At 47.4% G+C, this 14879-nt stretch overlaps 1 protein-coding gene across 1 annotated transcript; it reads right to left on the bottom strand.

The window, feature by feature from the left end:
• Nucleotides 1–1518: 1518 nt before the first annotated feature.
• LOC117410068 (carnosine synthase 1-like) lies at nucleotides 1519–14051 on the bottom strand. Its single transcript, XM_034016449.3, has 9 exons — nucleotides 13839–14051; nucleotides 8972–9182; nucleotides 8657–8746; nucleotides 7115–7575; nucleotides 6577–6784; nucleotides 5264–5349; nucleotides 4724–4955; nucleotides 4125–4363; nucleotides 1519–3872 (listed from the first exon to the last, which is right to left on the bottom strand). Exons 1-9 carry the CDS (start codon nucleotides 13839–13841, stop codon nucleotides 2283–2285), a joined length of 3120 nt encoding a protein of 1039 aa, XP_033872340.3. The 5' UTR covers nucleotides 13842–14051; the 3' UTR covers nucleotides 1519–2282.
• Nucleotides 14052–14879: the final 828 nt, after the last annotated feature.

Below are 14879 nucleotides of genomic sequence, written 5' to 3'. Positions count from 1 at the left end.
CTTCAACAACATTACTGGGGATTTGGTTCCAGACCCTCACAATTCTCTATGTAAAAAAAGTGCCTCCTATTTTCTGTTCTGAATGCCCCTTTATCTAATCTCCACTTGTGACCCCTGGTCCTTGTTTCTTTTTTCATGTCAAAAAAGTCCCCTGGGTCGACATTGTCTATACCTTTTAGGATGTAGTCTTTGTTCAAGGCTGAACAGATTCAATTCTTTTAGCCTGTCTGCTTACGACATGCCTTTTAAACCCGGGATAATTCTGGTTGAATGTTGACCAACTAACTAGGACATCATCTTTAGCATAACCCCTCTAGACTTGTATCCCTCGCCGTTGTGGCAATATAGCCTAGCATTGTATTTGCTTAATGAATTGCTTCATCGCTCTGGTGAGGTGTTTTTCCACGATTCTCCCTTCTGTGTGGCACTCAGTGCTGATGACTTGGTTTCTTGGTTTCTCAGCTGAATGGCCACTTTGTGTCCCAAACAAGTGATGGATCAAAGCCAAGCGTTGCTTCGTCCAAAAGGTTTCTTTCTCTTGAGATTCGCACAGCTTCCCTTCTCCGGGACTGTGGCAAATTTCCAAAGCCTCAACCGTTTTGTTCTCCGGAAGATTAAACACCTTCCATCCGTCGTTTTTATGTTATTTGAATTGCTTATTTTTTCAATCCACTCCCCCTCCCTCATATAGTGTTAGAATGTTTGTGGTTCTATTTTATATATATATATATATATATATATATATATATATATATATATATATATATAATTTATTTAGTTCTTAGCAGACACCCTTGTCCAGGGCGACTTACACAAGATATCACATTATACATTATTGTACATTATACAGATATCACATTATTTTTACATACAATTACCCATTTATACAGTTGGGTTTTTTACTGGAGCAATCTAGGTAAAGTACCTTGCTCAAGGGTACAGCAGCAGTGTCCCCCCACCTGGGATTGAACCCATGACCCTCCGGTCAAGAGTCCAGAGCCCTAACCACTACTCCACACTGCTGCCATATATATATATATATATATATATATATATATATATATATATATAAAATGTTATCTTTTTTTAGTTTTTCTGATTTTTACAAATTTAGGTTTCATATTTTAATTCCAATTTTATTTATATTGTTTTGTATTTTTACTATTGTCATTGTTCTAATATTTGTTTTTACAAACTTAGTTTCTAATTTTCTAATTAAAACCGCATTTGTCATTTTTTTTTCTATTTCAATTTGGTAGCATTTTGTATTACACTGTTTTCATGTAATGGCTTATTTTTTTTTTGTGTGTGTGACCCTGAGTGGATAGAGAAGGGGGCCTTGATACCAAGACGTAAAAAAATCCCAGCCTAGCTACTGACTCCCTGTGTGTGTGTGACCCTGAGCAAGTCACTGAACCTCCTTGTGCTCCGTCCTGCGGATGAGACGTCAAACAAACAAGGTAATATTTGAAGTGACTCTGCAGCAGTATAATCAATTTGTAATAAACTTCCATAAACTCAATGATAGATTTTTTTTATTAAGAAAGAATGGCTTTTAGGGTTTATAATGTTGTTAATAAGGTTACAAAAAGTTCTGTAAAATACATATAATCCATTTTAAACTTCCATCTATTTCAATTATAATCTTTTACAAGAAAGAATGGTTTTCAGGGTTAAAAATGATGTACTCTATAAAAGTTCAAAATATTTCTGTAAAATGATATAATCCATTTAATAAACTTCCATACATTTCAATGATAAACTTTTACAAGAAAGAATGGCTTTTAGGGTTTATAATGTACTCTTACTAAAGTTAAAACACATTCCTGTAAAATGTACATCATCCATTTAATAAGCTTCCATATATTCCAATGATAGACTTTACATATATAATCTATATAAAGAAATAATTTATTTTGGGGTTAGAAATGTTGTACTCTTATTAAAGGGCTTGAAACTTAGAACGACCTCTGCATCCAGTCCTGGGTTTCAAAAAAAACAAACCTTTGCAACCCTTAACAAGAATCTGACTCTATATGGGTTACCTTATAGCAGCTGTTTTTGCACAGCTAAAATGAGGAAACATTTCACATAAAAAAGAACCACAAACTCCCTTTTCCGAAACCCAGGACTGGCTGTGCTGGGGCTGGGGCTGGAGCTAGGGCTGGGGAGGGGCAGGAGTCCCCCCCCCCCGTTTTCTGCTATGATTAAAAAAAGCATGAAATACGTCACGCTGTGACTATCCAAAAGACAAAACTCCAGATCCTCCCCCCGGCTTCTAACTATTTAAAATCAGACAAGAAATAAGACACGGGATAATCAGGAGAATCGATCCCCAGGATCTGGCAGATGCTGAGCAGCTGGAGCCTCGCGGCGTCTCTGTCCTGGTTCTGACAGGCCACGTTGCAATAGGGCTCCTCGTACTCGCTCGAGATCAACTCGTCGTCCAGCTGGTTGAGACGGATCACCCCTCGGGAGTGCAGGAGACGCAGCACTTCCGAGCTGGCGGTGGTCCTCAGGGCGCGGAGATGCTGGGAGACGATACACATGACCCCGATGAGGTGGCACAGCGGCGGGGAGGCTTCGGGGATCCTGGGGCGGAGCCCGCAAGCCACCGCGAAAGCGGCGAAGAGGAGGTCGGCCCCGTAGACCGCCCGGATCCAGTCGCGGAGGTAGAAGCCGCCCATCCTGGCGTTGATCTCAATGAGCCTGGGTCCCGTGGGGGTCATCTTCATCTCCACGTTGAAGACTCCGTCTGTCAGACCGCAGCCCAGGCAGCAGCGGAGGGCAGCTTCGACCAGCTGAGCCCTCTTGTCCGGGCGGAGGTAGCTGGGCATGGCGGCGGCCGTCTCGGTGAAGCCGGGGACCCTAGTGGGGCCGTTGTCGGAGATGAAGGCGGCCACTTTCTGCCCGTCGAAGAGGACCAGGTCGACGTCATGTTCCGTGCCCGAGAGGTACTCCATCAGGGTCATGGCGTTGCCCCAGCCTAGCCCGATGCCCGGATAGTCGGTCTCTTCCCGGAGGTCGCTGGAGATCTTCTCAAAGTGGGCTTGGCATTCTTCAGCAGAGTCGAGGCGTTTCACTCCCACCGCCCCGGCCCCGTACTCCAGCTTCATGATGGCCGGGAAAGAAACAAGTCGGGCTGCCTTCTCCACATCGGCGCGGGACTCCAGGTGGTAGCAGGGCACGGCGTAGATGTGAGGGGAGGGGGTCCAAACGGGGCGGGAAGGAAGAGGTAAAGGTAGAGGAGAATCCGGGAAGAGATCGGAAATTCTATCGACGGGTGTGGCTTTTTCCGACGAAGGATCCCGGACAGGATTGCCGGACAGCTTGGTGAGATTCACTCGGTTGTTGGCGATGTCGGAAATGGTTTTGTTGGAAGGAGAAGCAGAAGGAGAACCGGCGACGGTGGTGGATCCGTTTGAGGGCTCCACGGATCGGATCAGGGAGGAGAGGTGAGGAGAGGAGTAGCAGCAGCCGGGAGTGGGTTCTAGGGATGAGAGGGGAGGGCAAGGAGGAGAGCCGGTGGTTTTGGGTTGCAGGGAAGAGGGTCGGAGGAAGTCGGCCAGGCTGGGATCCTCAGGGGCCCCCTCCAGCAGGCGGAGGTGGGTTTGGCTCTTCTGTTTGGCGGTCCGCACGGCCGGGGCAGGGCTGCACCGGAGGCCCAGTCGCTCGCAGACCAGCGCCGCCAGCACCACACAGTCGTCCCAGAAAGAGAGGCAGCCGTCAGGGCTGATCCCGCGCTCGCACAGGGCCTCGCAGATCCGGGAGGAGTTCTCAGAGTCCCGTTTGTGGTCGGTCAGGTCCAGGTGGATGAAGGTGGTGACCAGGCCGGCCGCGAAGTGAGTGGGGTCGGACTCCACAAGGTGGATCTGTGTGGAGGAGAGAGGAGGGTACGAATCAGGAGGAGAAGAGCATACGAGAGAGCAGGGTGGAGAATAAGGAAAGAAGGAAAGAGTGAGAGAGAGCAAGGTGGAGGATAAGAATGAGAGAATAAAGAAGAGAGATAAGGTTTGAGAATAAGAATGAGAAAGGGGGAGAAAGTGGCAGAAGGAAAGAAAAGGGACACAGGGAGAGAGCACGATGGAGAGAGAAGCATTGTAACCACGCTAACCCCGACTCACCTTCAATCCGAAGTCTCTCGCCGACTCCCACACGAAGGTCTTGCTGACTCCCCCCGCGCCTATGATCAGCAGGTTCCGCCCCTCCATGATGTAGCGCTGGGAGCGGTTGAGGGGCGTGTGCAGCAGAGCCCCACCCCCGGACAGGAAGAGCCCGCAGCTCTCCAGGCAGCGAGACGGCTTGAGACCCAGGCAGAAGGGGGTGACCACCTGACCAGAGCATGAGAGGAGCATGTCTACTCCTGAGGGAGAGGGAGAGGAAGAGGAAGGGGAGAGAATTAACTAATTTTGCTTCGTAAAGTGGGATGAAACCTGCTGCATAATGTGACGTTCACATATTGAATGACCCACCGCTTTGTAGTTTTCCATCTACTAAAAAAATTTAAGATGTGACATTTCGAAATCTAACATGAAAAATACTACTGTGCTACTATTATGGCTTCCGGTATAGACCTTTAATGCAATATCATTTTGTAGTTTCTTTTGATTATATAATGCTGTTTAATAAAATATCTATATTACGTTCATATATATATAATTTTAATTCTGTCTCAATCCTAAAATTCAGGGTGATGCAAAACTTTTGGCCCTGATTGGCTTACCTATCATGTCCGTCTGCGCGGCCCGGCCCCCCCGTTGCTCCGGCGACAGCCCCGCCTCCATCTCCATGGCGACGCGGAGGCAGGTTTCAGCAGTGCTCTTCACCTGGCTGTGTATGCTGGAGCACTGGGCCGGGTCAGAGAGGCCCCAATCCTGCAGAGTGGTCTCTAGAGACTGAAGAGGGGAGGAGCCATGCCGAATAGGACTGTCTGAACGACCCACACTGCACACCAACTGAGAGAGGAGAGAAGAGAGAGAGAAGGTAGAGAGGAGAGGAGAGAGAAGAGAGGAGAGAAGGGAGAGGAGAGATGAGAGAGGGGAATTTAGGAGAGAGACAGATATGGGACCTTTTCATTCTCCCTCCTGCCACCTTGCCCTCTCTCCTTAGCTCCATCCTCCCCAGATCTTTCCCTCTCTCTTCTCCTCTTCCCTCTCTCGCTTCTCCTTATATGCCCCAATCCACATCCCCTGGATTCTCCCCCCTTCTTTCCCCAGTTCCTAAACCGGATTCCCCTCCTCCTTCTCCCCTCTCCTCCTCTCACCTGGTTGAGCAGGGGCAGTCCCTCGGGAGATCGGGTCACCACAGCACACATCCGAAAAGAGAGGTCAGGACGAGGGACATTCACACCTGATAGAGAGAGAGGGGCAGGGAAAGAGGGGGAAATAGGGGAGAAAGAGTGAGATAGATAGGAGAAGGGAAGAGAGGGATAGAGAGGAGAGAGGGGATGGGGGATAGGGAGAGATTGAGGAGAAGGGTTGAGAAATATGGAAATTATTGGAGAGGGGAGAGAGAGGAGGGAGATGGGGGTTACAGATGAAAGAGAGTGTGGGATAGGAAGAGAGGGGGGAGTGAGAGAGAGGGGGTGGGGGTTACAGAGAGGAGAGCGAGAGGGGGGATAGAGAGAGAGAGGGGGTTCTGTTAAGACATTGTATAATGAACCAAACAAGGTAATCTTTACCATCGTTTGGAGAGATTAAAAAGGAATTGTATAATTGAATCTCTTACCTCTGGGTCTATGGCCCGGGGAGGCAGGGGGTGGGGGTGGGGGGGTGTATGTGATTGGGGGGGGGGGGGGTCTGATTCAAATCTCTCTCTTTTTTTGTTTTGCATTTTTTTATTTTTTTTTTACAAGCAAAAGGAGAAGAAAAAACCTCCCAAAAAATGGATTTTATTTTCAAGAAAACGTTTCCTTCCAATTATTTAATTAACCCCTTTGAAAAGGAAAAAAAAACAAGAAGATGCAAAACACAAAACGAGGCACGAAAACACACCGAGAGCGCTTAAAAGAACTTGAGATGTATATTTTGTTTTAGTTTTTGCGAAATTAACGTCTGTTTCACCTCTTAACTGAAGAGTTCCTTCAAGACGGCTGTAAACGCTTTGCAAAGACGGCCCTGCAGTTGTTTCTGAAGCAATGGATTTGAATGCATTTCCCAGGCGACAGGGACATGGTTGAGAAAGAGGGTGCTGCATATTTCTCTTAAATCCAGAGACCACCTCAGCCTGTTCAATTAGGGGGACGGGGAGGAGGGGGCGGATGTCTGTCTGTCTTTCTGCCTGTGTGTGTGTCTGTCTGTCTGTCTGTAGAAACCGAGGTCCTATTGGAAGTGACTCTGCAGCAGCAGCAGCAGTTGTTGATGATGCATAATTCACCCTCCTAGTCTCTATAAGTCGCTTTGGAGAAAAGCGTCTGCTGAATGACTCATACTAATATGCTGTTGTGTTGGGTGGGGAGTGGGCAGGGGGGAAGGGCAGTTTTTTTTAGGGGGTGGGGTGTTGCGACGGCCCCTTCGTCTGCGGGCGGGCGGGGGGGGTCCCTCCCCCCCTCCCTCCTCTCCCTCCTCCTCCTCTTACGTCTGTACGCATCCCAGGTCTGAGTGAGGACAGGAGACACTGGAGTCATGGTGGGACAGAAGGCCTCCAGCAGCGCGGTTTCTCCCTCCTCCAGCAGGGGCAGCAGCGAGCACACCTCCCTCCGGACCGCCTCGCAGTCCTGCTTCTCTAGGAAACGCACCGGCCGCTGGGACCGGCTCCAGCGCCCCCCGCTGGGCTTTAGCACCACCTGCAGGACGGGAGGAGACATGACACCCCTCAGAGGAAACGGTTTGGAAATTCATTACCCTGACAAGATTTCATACAATTTGTTATACTGTGTATTTGAAAAAAGATTAGGACATTTACCATTAAATCTTAAGAATAACCAAGTGCCTCTACCAGTAAGCTTTGATAAATGTCCGGAAACTATAGATATCTATATAATTCCATATGGATATATATATATATATATATATATATATGCACACTACCTGAACATGATTTAAATATTTTATTTAATACTTCACAGCGATTGGTCGAAATCTGACATGTGATTCTTAACAGTCCCAGGCTGTACCTTGCTGTACGGCTCCATAGCCAGCGACTCCAGAAACTTCAGCACCTCTCTCTGCACCAGCTCACCCTGCCCCTCCCTCTCCGTCAGACTGACCGCGGTGACGGTGGTGCCCTCGGTCTGGTACGAGCGGGGGGGGCGGTACATCAGCCCCAGGGTAGGGGGGCAGCGGACCCGGTTCCTTTCCAGCAGAACCCGAGTCAGGAGCGTGTCTCCCAGCAGCTCCGCCAGCCTCGGGGAGCTGCCCATGGGACAGTCTGCCTCCCGGGTCACTTCCTGCCCCTCTTCCCCGACCACAGGAAGCAGGTAGGTGACACGGCGTGGGGGGCAGAAGTCCTCGAGGGAGGTGCGGCCCCCCAGCTCGAAGGAGATGCCCCGGTGGAGAAACAAGGAGGAGAGGCCCGGGTGCAGAGGGGAGGGGGAGCGGGACAGCCAGGAGGGAGACAGGCAGAGGAACACGTCACCTGGAGAGGAGTGGGGAGGAGGGAAGAGGAGATAGAGAATGGAGAATAGAGAGGAATGGAGGAGGGAGTAGGAGGGAGGGAAAGGGGGAGGAGGGGGATAGAGATATAGGATAGAGAATAGAGGTAGAGGAGGGAGAGAGAAGAGGGAGGGGAGGAAAGGGGATAGGATGGGGAGAGGGAAGAGAGAGGGGAGGAGATGGGGAAGAGGTGGGGGTTGGGGAAAGGAGAGATGCAGAAGAGAGGGATGGAGTAAGGAGAGGGAGATGGGGCAGATGGGAAGAGAGATCAGGGAAAAGAGAGAGACAGGGTGGGGGAAATAGAGTTTGAGGGGAAGAGAGAGTGGAGGGAGGAAAGAGAGGAGACAGTATAAGAGTATGTTATTATAATATAGTTAAAATAGAACATTTAAATAACAGGTAAATGATGCAGCAATAGCATTGCTATAATAAGAGATCAGAGACATTATAAAAACCTTGGAGTTAGCGCCACTTTAAAGGGGGGTGGATCAATGATCTGGTAGGCACTATAGGGGGTCAGGAATTGGATTTTAACGTCTCTGTAATGACTTGGTGTGTTTCTAATTGTTCAGTGGCTGCCTCTAATTAAGAGGAGAGTGTGCTTTCTCTTGAGCTCTTTGCACGACCCCTCTGTTGCGGTTGATTCGTTACCCGCTCAGAGTGAAACAAGTGGAGACACAGCTGCTTGGGGTTTGTGTGGATCACTGTTCTCCACAGAGTCTGAAGAAATGCCACGATCAATCAATCAAGAAGGGGGTCTTGATACCAAGACGTTCAAATCCCAGCTCAGCCACTGACTCCCTGTATGTGTGTGACCCTGAGCAAGTCACTGAACCTCCTTGTGCTCCGTCCTTCAGGATGAGACGTAAAACAAACGAGCTCCTATTGGAAGTGACTCTGCAGCAGCAGCAGCAGTTGTTGATGATGCAGAGTCCACCCCCCCCCCAGTCTCTCGAAGTCGCTTTGGATACAAGAGTCTGCTAAATGACCAATTAATAATAATAATAATAATAATAATAATAATAATAATAATAATAATAAAATGCGTGAGACTTCTCTCTTACCTGGGGCCTCTCTGCCTCCCTCTAGCAGCAGGGAGAGGTATGGCAGGGGAGATCCCATCACACAGATGGTGATGTCTGAATTGGAGGAGACTGGAATAGAAAAGCACACACACACACACACGGGGGTCAAACAAACCAATGTCTTTATTCTGCTCTCTGTCCATCCTCTCTCCATTCTCTCTACCTCTCCCTCTCTCCTTTTCATCTCCCTCTCCTATCCTCTCTCCCTTCTCCCCTCTCCAATCTCCCCTCTCTCCTCACTTCTCCCCCTCTCTGTCCCCTCCCCTCTCCCCTCTCACTCCTCTCCTTTCTCACCTCTCGCTGGCTCTCTGGTTCGATCTCGTGTCTCAGGAAGTCCCGCCTCGCGCAGAGTGTTTTGCAGAAGTTTGTAAAGCTGCCCCACTCTCTCCCTGCCCCTCTCCGCCTCTCCCAGCCCCTCCTGGGGTTCCGGCTGGGGGATGATGAGGGGGTGCGGGGAGGCCTTCCCAAAAGGGGAAAATTCACAGGGGTGGACGTCCAGGGAAAGCTGATGAAAAAAAAACAACAAGGCTCAGATGGGAGATTCAACTAGAAAGTCTCCCCTGGTAAAGGCACGGCCGCGTGGTGTGTAGGGGGGAGTCACACAGTCAGGGGAGCGCAGGGGCCCCTGAGGGTCTCCCCTGGTAAAGGCACGGCCACGTGGTGTGCAGGGGGGGAGTCACACAGTCATGGGAGTGCAGGGGTCCCCGAGGGTCTCCCCTGCTAAAGGCACTGCCGCGTGGTGTGTAGGGGGGAGTCACACAGTCAGGGGAGCCCGGGGTCCCCTTGTAAATATTTCAAAGATGAGCAGATAACACCAAGTGCAGCAAGACTGGCCCCTGCTTCTTGGATACGGAGTGACTGAGGCTTCAGACAAGATCAGGTTTGTCCTGGTAAAGGTCAGCACTGTCCAGGAATGTACAGAATTTAAAGGAATGGTTTTGACGACAGTTCGGGAACAGCTCCTCCAGTCATATTGTACCTCTGGGGTCAAACGTACTGTATTACGAGGAAGCTGAGAAACTGCTTCCAAATGCCATTGACACCAAGCATGGTTCAGACAGTCCCCCTGAGTTTCAATAGCCATAGATTTATATATTATACAGCAACACCCAACACGATTCAGACAGTCCCCCGGAGTTTCAATCTCCATAGTTTTATATATTATACAGCAACACCAAACATGATTCAGACAGTCCCCCTGAGTTTCAATCTCCATAGTTTTATATATTATACAGCAACACCAAACATGATTCAGACAGTCCCCCTGAGTTTCAATAGCCATAGTTTTATATATTATACAGCAACACCAAACACGATTCAGACAGCCCCCCTGAGTTTCAATAGCCATAGTTTTATATATTATACAGCAACACCAAACATGATTCAGACAGTCCCCCTGAGTTTCAATAGCCATAGTTTTATATATTATACAGCAACACCAAACACGATTCAGACAGCCCCCTGAGTTTCAATCTGCATAGTTTTATATATTATACAGCAACACCAAACATGATTCAGACAGCCCCCCTGAGTTTCAATACCCATAGTTTTATATATTATACAGCAACACCAAACATGTGACAGAGGGAGGGAGGGAAGTAGTGTGGCTCTAGTGGAGCTGAGGAGGGACTGGGAGGGAGGGAAGCAGTGTGGCTCTAGTGGAGCTGAGGAGGGACTGGGAGGGAGGGAAGCAGTGTGGCTCTAGTGGAGCTGAGGAGGGACTGGGAGGGAGGGAAGCAGTGTGGCTCTCGTGGAGCTGATTAGGGACGGAAGCAGTGTGTATTTAGAGCAGTTTAAGATTAACTCTAATCATGATTGATTTTTACGAGAGTGTGTATTTTAAATCCTCTTTGAGTGTCATGTTAATGTGGGTCAGTCCAAACGCTCGCCCCTTTATAATGCATTGTGATATTTAGAGAAATACATTTGAATCTGTTTGTCTCGGAAGTTGTATATATTATATGTATTAACTATGGCTATTGAAACTCAGGGGGACTGTCTGAAGCGTGTTTGGTGTTGCTGTATAATATATAAAACTATGGCTATTGAAACTCAGGGGGGCTGTCTGAATCGTGTTTGGTGTTAGTTAGCTTGTGATGGCCTGTTTACCAACACAAAAACTTAAGCGATATTTATAGTAAATGTGTTTTTTGATCTTATTTTTACCGCCTGCGTTGGCTTTTTAATGATGTATGTTTTGACGCGGGTGAAAGTGTAGCCAGGCGGAACAGCTACACAAACACACACACACAGGGGCGTGCTGAAACTTCATTTCCGTCAGTCCCTGTGTCCGTGTGTCCTTCACGGTTCGTGTGTCTCTCAAACAAAGGCAAGTCACGGCAAGGGCGTGCTAATTTTTTTTTTAAAAAACCTCTTACTTTCCGAGGAGCTGCCTTTTGAGAAATGTCAAGTTGTTGGGTGAATCGGTCGACCTCCCCTCATTTACGCACTGTGATATTGATTAGCAATCGGTCATAACCTGACAGTGTTATTTAATATAGAAGCTGTCGTGATCAGACTACATAAAACCCATCGATGTTTTAGAAGCGAGTATTTCTCTAAACTTGTCGTTTGTTTGTTTGTTTTCACTTTCCTTAGTTTCCTTAGAAATGCCTCATCCCGCAGTGAATGGTGGGATTGTAGTCCCGGTCAAGGTGTTACTGTAGCTCTGATTAAACTTTGATAAAGAACTACATATCCCAGTATCCACTGCGGTAGCTCTGGCGTTAGATTTGAATCGGCTATATTTTATGTTCTTCATCCGCATGAAGAACATAAAGTTTCCAAACGAGAGGAGGCCCCATTCAGCCCATCTCGCTCGTTTGGTTGTTAGTAGCTTATTGATCCCAGAATCTCATCAAGCAGCTTCTTGAAGGATCCCAGGGTGTCAGCTTCAACAACATTAATGGGGTTCCAGACCCTCACAATTCTCTGTGTAAAAAAAGTGCCTCCTATTTTCTGTTGTGAATGCCCCTTTATCTAATCTCCACTCGTGACCCATGGTCCTTGTTTCGTTTTTTCAGGTTGGAAAAAGTCCCCTGGGTCGACATTGTCTATACCTTTTAGGATTTTGAATGCTTGAATCAGATCGCCGCGTCGTACATTGTAACAGTGCATGTTAACATTGCGATGATTTGTAAGCACACATGTATTTACTAAGGACCTGCTATGCAAACAGTCATTAGAGACTCTTAACTTCATGCAAAGTGTTAGCTGGCTAACTCGTTGAGTGATACGGCTTGAATTAGCTTGCTGTGTAACGCTGGCTGCAGTCCGGTCTCCTGTTACAGTAGTTTTAGATTCCCGGCGTCTGAACTCTGTCCCAGACAGCACTGTTCGGAATGATCCTCGGAGAACTCTATTAACGCGAGAGAGGTTGAATGTAAAGTCTTTTTTAATGTCACCCCTTCTGTACTGATAACAGTTCTGAGTCACCCTGAGACATAACTGCTGAACTGTTGAAACATAATTTGTTGTCGGGGGAAGCGACTCAGCGTAATAATTCAATGTGTTATTACGCAGATTTCATTAGACTTTATGAAGTGGTTGTGTGGTCCAGTGGTTAAAGAAAAGGGCTTGTAACTAGGAGGTCCCCGGTTCAAATCCCATCTCAGACACTGACTCATTGTGTGACGCTGAGCAAGTCACTTCACCTCCTTGTGCTCCGTCTCTCAGGTGAGACGTTGTTGAGGGTGACTCTGCAGCTGATGCATAGTTCACACACCCTAGTCTCTGTAAGTCGCCTTGGATAAAGGCGTCTGCTAAATAAACTAATAATAATAATATTAATAATAATAATAAAAATAATATGAAGCTCAATTCAAGTTTAGGTGATGCAAAACTTTTGCCCTGAGAATTGTGAGGGTCTGGAACCAACTCCCCAGTAATGTTGTTGAAGCTGACACCCTGGGATCCTTCAAGAAGCTGCTTGATGAGATTCTGGGATCAAGAAGCTACTAACAAGCAAACGAGCGAGATGTTATGTTCTTAATAACCTCTCCCTCTCCCTCTCCCTCTCCCTCTCCCTCTCCCTCTCACTCTCTCTCTCTCTCTCTCTCTCTCTCTCTCTCTCTCTCTCTCTCTCTCTCTCTCTCTCTCTCTCTCTCTCTCTCTCTCTCTCTCTCTCTCTCTCTCTCTCTCCCTCTCCCTCTCTCTCCCTCTCTCTCCTGTCTTTATCCAGCTCTGAGCTGTACATACATAAGGTGGGGTCGGCTTTAAGGTCAATCGTATCATTTGAAAGTTAAGCGCTGAGTCAAATATACACATTGGATGTGTTGCGCGTGTGGACACGGGACCACACGTGATAAAAACGCAGGAGACTTTTCAGAAGCTGTTTAAGACGCACAATACAGAACAAAACATGTGTGCTTTGTTCTTACCGTGTCAGTAAACTCGCGTGTTTTTAAACTGGATTCCGGTTGCGTTGTGCTTGTGGTCAGCTGGTCAGTTTGGTTCTGCCGGAGTCGATTGTTACGTCATTATCGCATAAACGCATAACTAGATGCCAATAGAAATAAAGTATTGACACAGGCGTGTTAAACACACTGAAACGCTGATAATACGTTGATAATACCGCCCTGTGCAAATTAGTTTGCACACCTCCAGGTGTGTCATTGATATCCTTTATACACCCACCTGCATGAAAACACCTCAGGGTGTGAGAATTTCAATCTCAGATCAGGTCAGTCATCTCTGCATCAGTTATAAATGCTACAACGCTGTTCGATCAATCTGAAACTCTGAGAGACTAATAATATAACGGTATACTACAAAGCACGATTATTATTATTATTATTATTATTATTATTATTATTATTATTATTATTTAAACCCGATCACGGATTATTTAAGTGTCGTTTGTTAACCCTTTCATAAAGCACACCCACTTTTGTTTGGTTTTTAAAAAGTAGTTCTAGTCGGAGTGACAGCTGCACTTAAAATAAATAAATAAATAAAATAATTTTTTTTGGAAACTCTAGTCTGGTAATAAAGCAATAATCTAAGTGATATATATATATATATATATATATATATATATATATATATATATATATATATATATATATATATATATATATATATATATATATAGTTTACAAGTGATATCACTTGTAAAATATACAGAAATTTAAATATATATTTAAAAAAAAGATTCACCTACCATGTTATAATCCAGTTGGGTCCCACACGGTTGAATACCAGAGCTTGGAGTGATTGAGCGAAACAGAGAGAGAGAGACTGAGACCGAACGAGTGAGTGAGTGAGAAACAGAGAGAGAGAGAGAGAGGGTGAGGGAGAGAGAGAGAGAAGGGGGGGAGAGAGAGGGAGGGAGATTCAGTGTAAGCAGGTAGGGAGAGAAAGGAGGGAGAGAGAGAGAGGAGGGAGGGAGAGAAAGGAGAGGGGAGAGAGGGGAGGGGGAGGGAGAGGGAGGGAGAGAGAGGGAGATCCAGTGTAAGCAGGTAGAGCGAGAGAGAGAGAGGGGGGAGGAGGGGGAGGGAAGGGAGAGAGGGGGAGAGAGGAGGGAGAGAGAGAAGGGGGGGAGAGAGAGGGAGGGAGATTCAGTGTAAGCAGGTAGGGAGAGAAAGGAGGGAGAGAGAGAGAGGAGGGAGGGAGAGAAAGGAGAGGGGAGAGAGGGGAGGGGGAGGGAGAGGGAGGGAGAGAGAGGGAGATCCAGTGTAAGCAGGTAGAGCGAGAGAGAGAGAGGGGGGAGGAGGGGGGGAAGGGAGAGAGGGGGAGGGTGAGAGAGGGAGGGAGGGAGAGAGAGAGAGAGAGGGAGGGAGATCCAGTGTAAGCAGGTAGAGCGAGAGAGAGGGGGGAGGGAGGGGGGGAGGGAGGGAGAGATCCAGTGTAAGCAGGTGGAGAGAGGAGAAGACAGGTCAATGGAGTGATTAATTCAGCTCTCAGGCTGTCATTTTTTGACCTCAGTGGGAGAAATATTTCAAGGGTGAACATATAAACAGATGCCCGTATTTATGAGCAAAGATGGGGGGAGAAGGAGGGGGGGTGTGTAGACAGACTGACTGATAGACCCATATCCAATTCACCAGCCTCTCATCTCATTCCTGTCTCCCACCTTCCTCTGGAGGCCTGGGTTACAATCTGGAGGGGCTACAATCCGTGTGGCACAGACAGACAGACCGACAGACACTTTTTAATTTTTTTTCATATAATTCTAATTGGCAGTGCGAGATCACGGGGTTAG

This window comes from Acipenser ruthenus, unplaced genomic scaffold (assembly GCF_902713425.1).
Source record: "Acipenser ruthenus unplaced genomic scaffold, fAciRut3.2 maternal haplotype, whole genome shotgun sequence".
In the NCBI taxonomy this organism is placed as follows: Eukaryota; Metazoa; Chordata; class Actinopteri; order Acipenseriformes; family Acipenseridae; genus Acipenser; species Acipenser ruthenus.
This window is presented reverse-complemented; position numbering and strand designations above follow the sequence as displayed.

Bases quoted from the DNA above. Each gene is read 5' to 3' on its own strand.
- LOC117410068 (XM_034016449.3), bottom strand. The intron at 7,576-8,656 runs GTAAGAGAGAAG...ACTCCTCTCCAG, and splicing joins GGGAGGCAGAGAGGCCCCAG to GTGACGTGTTCCTCTGCCTG. The intron at 5,350-6,576 runs GTAAGAGGAGGA...TCTCTCTATCAG, and splicing joins GACCTGGGATGCGTACAGAC to GTGTGAATGTCCCTCGTCCT.